Here is an 11740-nt window from a genome sequence, read left to right as displayed (position 1 = left end):
GTCTTCTTTGTAAAAACTGTCTCGAGTGAAGATATTGTTGTAATAAGGCTTAGTGTGTTCCTGAAAAGGTTGGACTTGGTACACCTAATCAAAAACCCGTAGTAAATAGAACGAGACTAGGTTTAATATCCAGTTTCGTATTACACTTCAATCAATTCAGTAAATTTGGAGAACATCCAAAAGAAAAAAAATGCCAAAGAAAGAAGAAAAAATAATTATAATTTCTCAACGGAATTGGACTGATCATGCATTAAAAAGAAGAAAAATACTTAGGTTCATCTTTGGAGTGAACGCTTGTATTCACCCGTTACTCTCTCAGCCAATCAGAATCTTTTATCTAATATTGCATTTAAAAAACTAAATCAAAATTAAATTAAAACACCAAAACACATTAATGAAATAAATTCTGTATATTTTTAATTAAGAAAAGTTTAATATTGGCTTGATTTAGATTTTACAATTAAACGAAGTTATATATCGGTTTGGGTTTATAAATGAGAATTAGGATTTAGATTTTACAATAAAAACGAAATTATATGTCAGTTTGGGTTACAAATGAAGTGATTAGAGTTTAGATTTTACAATTAAAAATTAAATTATATGGCAGTTTGGGTTTACAAATGAAGTCGTTAGGTTTTAGATTTTACAATTAGAATAAAATCATATGCCGGTTTGCGTTTACAAATGAGATGGTTAGAGTTTAGATTTTATAATTAAACAAAATGATATGTCAGTTTGGGTTTACAAATGAGCTGGTTAAAATTTAGATTTTACAATTAGAACAAAATTATATATCGATTTAAGTTTATAAAATAGCGGTTTGAATTTTTAATTTTACAATGATGTATACATATTTTATTTCCTTATTTTATAAAGGGGTGAATAAAGAGGTTTATCCTAAAAAGAAGAATGAAATAAGAACAAAACATGTCTTACCCAAAATATGGAATGATGGTGGAGGAAGATAAAAGAAATGAGAATAAGATTCATATCATATATAACATGATATATTACGAATAATTTACCAATAAGGAATCAAAGACTAATAAAACGAACACTTGACTTATACAAGACTTGTGCATTTATAAACACCTGAAAGAGTTTAATCACTTATCCATATCAAAGAAAAATTAACACAAGTATACATAAAAGAGCGAAATGCTTGACAGGGTTATCGGAGGGATTACCGGAGGAATTACCGGAGGGATTGGAGGGTTAGTCGGAGGGGTGAGGGACGGATACTACGAAAAGGATAAACGGAGAGGCCGCTACGGCTATGGCTTCGAGGAGCACAGGGAGGTTGTGTCTCGTGTGCAGACCGATGGAGGCTACTCTGATCGTCATGCCCGCTACAATCACCACAAGAGGCTTCCAGCTCACCACATGCTCCCAAAATCTAACGTGGAGGAGTTCTATGAGAGCAGACAGAGCCACCACACCACTGCGTTGCCGTACCAAAGCAACAATTACCACCACAACGTAAGCGACAATCTCTATGGTGTCATGATCTTACTAATCATGCTATGACGTTTTGTTATATATTTTTTTCCAAGCTGTCTATAACTATTTAAAATTCCTGAAATATTTAGTTAAATAAAACTATTGATTCTTGATTTTTATATACACACACACACACATATATATATATATATATATATATATATAAACCGTTTTAAAATCATAGGCAAAGGAAACAATGGTTTGTCATTTTGACCTTCGGGCCTTAGGATTTTAAAGCTAGTTTCTGGGGAAAAAAAAAAGATAAGTGTTTTTGTCTATACTAACAAAAATAGAAAAACTAACACAAATTTTTAATCTTACGAAGAGCCTTCAAGATTGTCATCCTTAACCATTATTATTATTATTATTATTATTATAATGTGGCTAGCTCAATGATCACTGTGTAGGGAAAAATGGGTAATGGATGGCAGGGGCAGCATGAAGATGCCTACAACGACGGGTACGGCGGGATGAAGCAGCAGAACAGGCTTATGGCTCCTCAGGGTCCAACACGCCAAGTGTACATGAATCCTATTCAAGACGGCCGCTACCACTAAATGCAACGACATGGATTAAGGGACTCTAGACTACACCAAAATACTCTGCCGGCTCATATAAAAATGTTAATGATTATTTATGTATCCTCAATAATAAACGTGTAAGATGTATGTGTGTGATTGACATGTTTCAGTATCGTACCAAAACAAATAAGGGACCTTTTAACAAAAAAAATTGTTCTCTTGTTTGATGACCCTGTGATTACCAAGGAGTGTTGTTGTTTGCTGCTTATGTTTAATTAATAAAAGTGATGTTTATTATACAGGGATGCATGATTCATCCAAACATGTATGATTTCATTGCAGCATAAGACTAAATCGAAGTGACCAAAAAAAAGAAGCATAAGACTAATTTCAAGCTTAATGAGATTCTTTTTCTGGCCTTGATCAAGAGGAAGAATCGTCAATAAAGTGAAATCACAAATCTAGTACCACTTGTTTAAGAGAGACTCTTCAAACTTTGCAAGCATTAGATGCGATTTCTATCATAACGATTGGAAAGAAAAAAGGACCATTCCACAACAAAGATAGACCTTTAAATTGAACTTATCCCCATATTTGCTAAAGTTACGGTCAAAACACGCAATGTGATCCACTATTAATTTAAAGCATCTAGTTCGGTCGAAAAACCAACAGGAACTCTCGTTTACCGACAGGAATAACCAACATATATGTGATCTACTTCTCTCTCCTTGGAGTTTACTTTAGTTGTATTTTGTATCCTTTATAATTTCATGTCTGTCGTTATTCCTGTGGTAGTTGGTAAAATGATTTTGTAATCAGTAGATTAGGTTGTAATCGTTCTGTTGGTAAATATAAAATCTTAACAAACAAAAAAAAAAACTCTCATTTACCGTTTTCAGTTTGTTCATGGGCATATATACCTTTGGCAACTATGCTCTAAAACCATCGGCCCATCCTCTTCAAGTTTCCATGTTAAGTTGTTTTTCCCCCTTCTTGTTGAATATTACTAAACTATATAAAGTTATACAACAATAGACATGTGCGTCTGCGTCTATCTATATAATTAGTGGCCCAAGCCTCCAAGGAACATTTGCCAAACCTGGAATAATCTAAAGGAAGAAAAGGTATCGGATTCAGCCTAATCCTTAAAGACTCTACTACAACACATGCATATATATATAGTCCCTCTGATGATTTCAAATGTATACGGAGCAACAAGAAGAGACCAAAAAATCTTAATTCCACAAGCAACAATGGTACTCGAGAGCTTCCTTCAGCATAAAGCTCATCATCATCATCACCATCGTCACCATCATAGGAACTCGATGGTTGAGAAACCGTATCATCAAGTTATGGAGTATGAAGACTTGAACCGTGACGTTATGACGGCGTCATCACATCATATGAGGAAGGTGAAGAGTGAGAGGATAGCAAGAGATGAGGATGTTGACAAAGAAGCAGAGAATTTCATCAATTTAAAGCACAAGAAATTCAGCAACTGTATATAATCTTGTTTCTTTCATGAAGCTTAGTAATTATTCGCTTAATATATGTGATTTGTGTAATAATTGTGACATCCTTGCGCAGCGTAACCTGTGATAAACCTTGTGTCTGTTGATTCCGGAGAATAGCCAAACAAAAGGGTTGTCAATTTGTTCGTTGATTCAAGAAATGACCGAACAAAAGACAGAAGACTTGTAGATCGTTGATTCAAAGAGAATAGCCGATAAACAAGAAAAGAGGTAAGCTTAAAGCTATGAAATATTATTCAATAAAAGATATCTTTCTCAATGAAACTTGAGAAGCTATTTATACAAACGAAACAAAGAAAACCTAGGTTAAAATAAAACCGACTTAGCGTAGCTCAAACGAAACGTAAAGCCCACGTAAATAAAGTAGACAAAAGTCCAACAGAAAAGAAAAGGAAAAGAAGAAGAAGATGTGCTGCATCAGGTCCCTCTGGGTATGAAAAGATTCGTCTCTGAATCTGGATCGTCGTTGTCACCAAGGAACTTGGACAGGTACTTGACATTAAACACATTGGAAGTCTTCATGTGAGCGGGCAACTGAAGACGATAAGCATTGTCATTGATGCGCTCCAACACTTCCACAGGACCAATCTTTCGAGAACGCAGCTGGTTGTATTCATGAGATGGCATGCGATCCTTAGTTAAAACGACCCACACTTTGTCACCCGGTTGAAAAACCAACTCCCGCCGCTTGACATCAGCTTTGTCTTTGTAATGCTGGGCAGAAATGTCCAAGTGATCACGAGCATGTTGATGTGTAAGCTTCAAAGCATCCACGAAGTCAACTGCACGTCCATGCAAACGTCGAGGGTCAGGAACTGCTGCCAACTCCAACGGACCTCGGGGAAGCAAGCTGTAAACAATTTCAAAAGGACTAAAATCGGAGCTTCTGTTAGTCGCATGATTATGCGCAAACTCAACTTGACACAGACGAGTTTCCCACGTACGAATATTATCACCAACGAGGCAACACAACATATTACCCAAAGCACGATTAGTCACCTCCGTCTGACCATCCGTCTGTGGATGATACGTCGTACTCATGTCAAGACTCGTATGTAATAACTTCCATAGTGACCTCCAAAAATGACTCAAAAACCGTGTATCTCTATCGGAGACAATGGAAGTAGGCAACCCGTGCAAACGATAATTCTCTTGGAAAAAAAGTTGTACGACCCGAACCGCATCTGTCGTATGCTTACACGGCATAAAATGGGCCATTTTAGAAAAACGATCCACAACCACAAAAATGGAATCATTTCCTCGTTGAGTTTGGGGGAGACCCAAAATAAAATCCATACTCACGTCTGTCCAAGGTTGCGTAGGTACCGGTAATGGAAGATACAAACCCGCATTTGAGGTCGTTCCTTTAGCAAGCTGACAAGAACGACAACGTTCGACAAATCTCTCCAAATCACGCCTCAAAGTAGGCCAAAAGTAAGATGAAGAAACAAGCTACATCGTCCTATCGCGCCCAACATGACCCTCAGCATGTAACTCCGCTATCATCTTCAAACTTAAACTATAATCCGGAACACAAAGCTGCACACCACGAAAAAGAAACCCATCTGTGATGGTATAATCAGACCTAGAACCATTCTGCACCTCCGCCAAAATGGAACTAAAGAACGGATCAGAAGCATAAAGTTCTGAGAAGGAACCAAAACCTGGAACATTCACGTGCATCGTTGTCAACAAGGAATGGCGATGACTTAAGGCGTCAGCTACACGATTCAACTTCTATGCCTTATGTCGAATGGAAAAGGTAAATTGCTGCAAATAAGCTATCCAAGAGGCATGGCGAGACGAAACCTTGACATGGCTTTCAAGATGCTTGAGCGCATCATGGTCCGTAAATGAAACAAATTCTCAATGCACAAGATAATGTCTCCAATGTTTGATAGCCTGAACCACAGCATAAAACTCAACATCATAGGTACTATAGCGACTCCTTGCTCCTGATAATTTTTCACTAAAATAAGCCACTGGTCGAGACTGCTGACTTAAAACAGCGTTGATGCCTAATTTAGATGCATCACAGTGGAGTTCAAATGGCAACTCAAAATCCGGAAGAACTAAAACAGGAGCGGTAGTTAACTTGTGCTTCACGAGATCAAATGCCGCTTGTGCCTCACTGGTCCATAAGAACTTTCCTTCCTTCATACAATCGGTTAATGGTGCCATAATAGTGCTAAAATGAGGAATGAACCGGCGGTAAAACGATGCCAAGCCATGAAAACTATGCACCTCTGTCACCGACGTCGGAACAGGCCACGATTTAACCGCCTCCACCTTACTCATGTCCATTGACTAACCCTCAGAAGAAACCACATAGCCCAAAAATAGCATCGAGTGACTCCCAGCTCACACTTTTGTTTCGCCACATAAAACGTTTCTTGACGAAGAATCAACAAAACTTGATGAAGATGATCTTGATGTGAAGTAATAGAAGAGCTGAAGATCAAGATGTCATCAAAGTAGACAACCACAAACTTACCAATGAATGGTCGCAAAGCTTGATTCATCACACGCATAAAAGTACTAGGAGCATTAGACAGACCAAACGGCATTACCAACCACTCAAACAAACTTTCTCTCGTTTTAAACGCCGTTTTCCACTCATCTCCTGGCCGAATACGGATTTGATGGTAGCCACTCTTAAGATCAAGTTTGGAAAATATGGTTGCAGTCCCTATTTGATCCAATAAGTCATCCAACTTGGGAATAGGGAAACGATAGCGGACTGTAATCTTATTAATTGCCCGACTATCCACACACATCCTCCAAGAACCATCCTTTTTTGGAATGAGGAGAGCCAGCACCACACACGGACTCAAACTTTCTCGGACATGGCCTTTCGCAATGAGGTCTTCAACCTGGCGTCGCAACTCTTCATGCCCTTGCGGACTCATACGATAATGGGGGAGATTTGGAAAAGCGGCTCCCGGAACAAGATCTATTTGGTGCTGAATATCACAAAGAGGAGGAAGCCCTTCAGGTAACTCAGCCGGGAAAACATCGAAAACTCATGTAACAAGTCTACAACCCATGGTTCTATTGGTGAAGTAGAACTTAACAAGACACATGTTGTTAACAACACTACTCCAAAACCCGTCTCTTTAAATTCTGTCTCAAACGTTGTAGGAGAGCAAAACAACACCTTATCGCCATGTGACACGACCAACTCCTTCCCAATGCCTTCCTTATCTAACGTACTTGACAATGACGTCGTAGGCACATGATTCGGGATCAACACTATGCGCCTATTCTCAAAAACAAAACTATAAACATTAGTTTTTCCATTATGTGAGACATCACGATCATACTGCCACGAACGTCCTAAAATCAAATGTCCCACGTCCATAGACACAATGTCGCAATAAAATTTATCCTTATAATGCTTGCCAATGGATAATGACACCAACGAGCGATGAGAGATGCAGATATCCGTCCCTTTATTTAACCAAGTCAGTTTGTAAGGTACCGGAAAAACTTCTTGTTGTAAACCTAGCTTCTTCACCGCCTCCTCTGAAACAACATTACGGCTGCTGCCCGAGTCAATCACAAAGCGAAAAATCTTCCCCTTAACAGTACAGGTCGACTGAAAAATGTTGGTGCAAAGCCACGGTTCCTCACACACAACAGGAGCCAAACAAACTCGAGCCACCAGCATAGCTCCCGTGTCACCCGCACTACGCTCTTCTTCCTGCTCTAAACCCTCATCACCATGCTCGACACCATCCTCATCCCACACAACTTCGTCCATCAACAAACCCCTTCGAGTCTTTTGAGGACAAGCGGTCATGAGATGTCCCGGTTCTCCACACGTAAAACACCGCAACGCGTTAGGTCGTGTCAACCGTCGCACATTCGGAGCCTCAGGTGGTGCATTGCTTGTAGATGCAACCACAGGCTCCCCTTCCTTAAGGGATGGTTGATGCTTTCCCCCTTCCATATTTCCACCCCCAAAGCTGTGAGGTTAGTTGGCCGAATTCCAGACCGTATTGGCCTTGAACTGCTGTTCAAAAGCTACAGCCCTCCGGTGAGCCTTCGCAATAGTAGTAGGATCAAACTGATTCAGAGAGATCTGAATTTGAGATTTCAACCCGCAAATAAAACGAGAAACCAACTGGATTTCACCGTTAAAGATTTTATTCCTTGTGATCAAAAAGAAAAATTCATCTGTATACTCGTCGACCGAACGAGCACCCTGTCGCAAATTCTATAACCGGTTGTACATCGTACGTTCATAGTTCTGTGGGAGAAAAGTGTGTTTGAGGTGCTTCTGCAACTTATCCCACGACTCAATCCGTGCCTTGCCTTTACGAGACCTCGTCGACTTGAGCTGCGTCCACCATGACGTTGCTCTTCCCCGAAACTTGGTGGCTACCAGGGACGTGTTTGAACTCCATCACTTCATCTACAACGGTGAGCCAATCTAACAGCTCATCCCCACGAATGCTCCCATGGAATTCTGGTAACTCGAGTTTGAAACCCAATTCCCACCTGTTATCTTCACGCTCTCGATCCCTTGTTCCACCGTGATGTCTCTGTTTTTGTTTGCGATCACAAGCAAAAGGGTTCCCGAGACTACCATCTGAACTCTCATAGTCCTCGCCTTGTTGCTGAAGCTGGTTCTGCAGAACCGTCTCTGCCAATGCTTGCATGGACTGAACGATCTTTGCCTGAATGTTCTCTTGCATAGACAGTAAGGTGTGTCGAAGCTCAGCCCAGTCGTTGAAGGATTTCTCTTCACGTCCGTCTGGTTTTTTTGAGTGGCGTGTTGGGGCTATGACCAAAGAAGCGAACAAGTTGATGCAGATCGTCTTTAGCTCTGATACCAAAATTGGCGCGGCGTAACTTGTGATAAATTTTGTGTCTCTTGATTCCGGAAAATAGCCAAAAAAAGGTTGTTAATTTATTTGTTGATTCAAGTAATGACCAAACAAAAGACGGAAAACTTGTAGATCGTTGATTCAAAGAGAATAGCCGATAAACAAGAAAAGATATAAGTTTAAAGTTCTGAAATATTATTCAATAAAAGATATCTTTTTCAACGAAACTTGAGAAGCTATTTATACAAACGAAACAAAGAAAACCCTAGATTAAAATAAAACCGACTTAGCGTAGCTCAAACGGAACGTAAAGCCCACGTAAATAAAGTAGACAAAAGCCCAACAGAAAAGAAAAGGAAAAGAAGAAGAAGATGCGCTGCATCACATCCACTTTTATTTTGTATAACAAAACCGATGTTATATGATAGCAGTTGTGACTTGTGAGTATGAATTACATAAGATCAAGACACAGCTATTCAAAGCACTTTTATTTAAGTAAAATAAAAAACTCTTCCAAAATCCACGGAGTGGAACACAACAGAATCAGAGTTTCCCAAAATAGAAACTAGAAAAAAACATTAAAAAATGGTGNCAGCAACTGTATATAATCTCGTTTCTTTCGTGAAGCTTAGTATTATTCGCTTAATATATGTGATTTGTGTAATAATTGTGACATCCACTTTCATTTTGTATAACAAAACCGATGTATGATAGCAGTTGTGAGTATGAATTACATAAGATCAAGACACAGCTATTCAAAGCACTTTTATTTAAGTAAAATAAAATAAAAAAACTCTTCCAAAATCCACGAAGTGGAACACAACAGAATCTGAGTTTCCCAAAATAGAAACCAGAAAAAAAAAACATTAAAAAAATGGTGAAAAGCCATAAAAGGAAAGTAGAGTAAGATCCATAGCTAAAGGATGGATCTACAGAGAGGACATGTGGTGTGGTTATTACCAAACCATTTATCAAGACAAGCCGTGTGAAAGTAATGCTTGCAAGAAACTAACTCACTCACTTCCTCCTCCTCTTTAAACCCACATAGACACACACAACACTCCAAAGCTTCTCTCTCCTTCATGCTTCCTTTCACACAAAGAGTATCAAAGTGTGTGATTGAGATTCTATTTCTTTCTGAATCCTCATGATCTACGCCATCCTCTATGTTCCTTGCCTCATTGGTATCAGAGCTCACCACTTGAAGAACAGACCTTACCATGTTCTTCAAGATAGACACCGAAACAACTGTGTTCATCACTAGCATTGGCACTACTCCATCAGACGCCGTCGGGTAATGAGAAAGACCCATTCTTCTTCCTAAAGATACTTTCTTTCAGTTTCTTGAATCTTCCGGAGATGAATTTGAGATCTTTCAGGAGCTTTAAAATAAAGAGCAAATGAGGAAGTTTCTTTAATCCAGCCACTACTGTCTAATAATCCTCTGGCTTTTAACTATCGGTCTAAACGCGTGGCATGACGCGTAAGGTACGAGACCAACACATGATTGTGACTGTATCACGAAAGTCTCTGACACGTGGTTCTGAGGAAATGCTTTGTGGAAAGCTTCTCAAGTTCCTGTGCGTCAGGAAACCGACACGTGTGACTCCACTGATCCATGGAAACATAACACGCCACACCATCTTTGTAACACGGCTCTTTGCCACTCACTTCAGAATTTTCTTGTAGATAAAGTAAAACTCACAATGCTTAACATAGTATACACATCACATGCCACTAGTTGCACTAGTGCTGGATGTTGATACACAAGTGCTTTACTGGATCAAAACATTCATCTTTTTGATTATTCGATGGAAGGTTGTGATGGGTATATCTACTACATAAACATATACAGACTCTATATGTAAATGTAAGACACTATGTGAACTGAATCTGTCAGCGTCTTGGCTACTTAAAAACTCTCCTATTTAAATGGCTGTTGTTGTTGAGTTGGAGGAGCCTTCTACTTGTAAGGATTTGAAATAATCCTTTTCTGCGCTAGCCATTCTACTCTGGAACATTGTCCATTCCTTTTTGCATCTATCCCTCACCTGAAAAACAAATGAACATTTTGAAGTCGCTTGTTGCACAAGTTATGCGTCTTCCTCAAAACAACGCAATTCTCAGCACAAGAGAGATAAAAAAAAAAGCTTTGTTACCCCTTGCCATGGTGCTTTCCCGTCCGTCGCTTCACCCTACAGAAAGCCAAAAAGAATCAGATTTTTGTGCGCAGAGGTTAAGGTCAAACAGATAACGAAGACGCAAAAATGGACATAGAGGAGTTCTATGGGGCTTACTTGGTTGCCAAGGGAAGGAAAAGATTGATGAACGACCCACTGAGAATCTACTACTCCTATCTTCTCATGTGCAGGCTGCGTTTCGGTGTAAATTTCGTCAATTAACAAACGATATATATAATTAAAGGAAAGTTTATTTTGCGTGACAAACAGCGAACTGAAAGTGTCCAACTCTTACCTCAACACATCTTCTGAGTGCAAAGTCAAGGCCCCAACCGTGAACCAAATCATTCTGTTAAACAGTTTAGGTAAGAAGGCATATAAGGGAGACTGACAAGAAGAGAGGTTTAAAGAAAGGGGAGAGAAGAGGAATGAAAAATGAGCAAACAGATGATGAAGTAAGGAACCTGGATCACGTGCCACACGCATCGCCAGGCGTCTCTAGAAAATACAGGAGCCATGATCTCGACAAATCTGCATTTGTCAATGACACAAAAGTTCGAGACTAGTTAGTTCCCCTGTTACAGGGAAAAAAAATTAATTCGTAACAGGTAGAAAGAAATTATTCTACATACGCAGCACATGGAGGGAGATGAGGATCTGAGCACCATCCAGGTCTTTCTTCTGTTATCCTGATAAGTTTCAAATCCCAGAATTTTGTAAAAATCATTATACATAAAACAAAACATGGCCAGAATCTGAGGGGTTTGTGTTCATCATACTTGTGGACTTCCATATCTCCTCTTCTCTTTGTCATCTGCCACGTTAACCCCTGGTTTGGTTCCAAACCAGGTTGGGAAATCTCCAGGCCATGTTTCTTCACCATCTTTATGTACCTGGGAAAAGGGTAATCAAGATGATCACCACATATCAAATATAAAACAAGAAAAAGGGAAAGAACCCATGAAAGGTTTAAAACAACTTACTCTTCTGCATTAAAATGCTCTACCCCAAGGTCTTCATCCCAGATGAATATATAATCATATCGTGCTACAATATCAGGGTGCAAAAACCTCTTTGCATACCACCTATCATATTTTCAGGTGCCAAGAGAGTCAATAGTCACAAACATCACCAAAATATTTTCTATCATAAAGAATAAAGAGAGGTTGATAAGC

The 11740-nt window shown here is 39.3% G+C and overlaps 3 protein-coding genes across 3 annotated transcripts in view; 1 reads left to right on the top strand and 2 right to left on the bottom strand.

Annotated features, from left to right (window-relative positions):
* LOC104701402 lies at window positions 1100-2320 on the top strand. Its single transcript, XM_010417080.2, has 2 exons — window positions 1100-1479; window positions 1908-2320. Exons 1-2 carry the CDS (start codon window positions 1159-1161, stop codon window positions 2055-2057), a joined length of 471 nt encoding a protein of 156 aa, XP_010415382.1. The 5' UTR covers window positions 1100-1158; the 3' UTR covers window positions 2058-2320.
* On the bottom strand, window positions 8849-10105 carry LOC104701399 (probable E3 ubiquitin-protein ligase XERICO). Its single transcript, XM_010417077.2, has 2 exons — window positions 9267-10105; window positions 8849-8976 (listed from the first exon to the last, which is right to left on the bottom strand). The coding sequence occupies exon 1, from the start codon at window positions 9695-9697 to the stop codon at window positions 9302-9304; it is 396 nt and encodes a 131-aa protein (XP_010415379.1). The 5' UTR covers window positions 9698-10105; the 3' UTR covers window positions 8849-8976; window positions 9267-9301.
* The window catches only part of LOC104701401, a 5262-nt gene continuing 3681 nt past the window's right edge, over window positions 10160-11740 (bottom strand). The window contains exons 9-15 of the mRNA XM_010417079.2: window positions 11345-11458; window positions 11198-11254; window positions 11030-11096; window positions 10861-10914; window positions 10683-10757; window positions 10545-10580; window positions 10160-10436 (exon numbers count right to left, since the gene is read on the bottom strand). Coding sequence (XP_010415381.1) covers window positions 10314-10436; window positions 10545-10580; window positions 10683-10757; window positions 10861-10914; window positions 11030-11096; window positions 11198-11254; window positions 11345-11458 — 526 coding nt within the window. The 3' untranslated portion in view covers window positions 10160-10313. The remainder of the gene's footprint in view (window positions 10437-10544; window positions 10581-10682; window positions 10758-10860; window positions 10915-11029; window positions 11097-11197; window positions 11255-11344; window positions 11459-11740) is intronic.

This window comes from Camelina sativa, chromosome 7, assembly GCF_000633955.1.
Source record: "Camelina sativa cultivar DH55 chromosome 7, Cs, whole genome shotgun sequence".
Classification (NCBI taxonomy): Eukaryota; Viridiplantae; Streptophyta; class Magnoliopsida; order Brassicales; family Brassicaceae; genus Camelina; species Camelina sativa.
This window is presented reverse-complemented; position numbering and strand designations above follow the sequence as displayed.

What these genes read in the sequence shown, in the direction of transcription:
- LOC104701402 (XM_010417080.2), top strand. Translation starts at nt 1,159, where the DNA reads ATGCTTGACAGGGTTATCGGAGGGATTACCGGAGGAATTACCGGAGGG. An exon ending in GCAACAATTACCACCACAAC is followed by an intron (nt 1,480 to 1,907) that starts GTAAGCGACAAT and finishes ATCACTGTGTAG; the next exon opens with GGAAAAATGGGTAATGGATG.
- LOC104701399 (XM_010417077.2), bottom strand. Translation starts at nt 9,697, where the DNA reads ATGGGTCTTTCTCATTACCCGACGGCGTCTGATGGAGTAGTGCCAATG.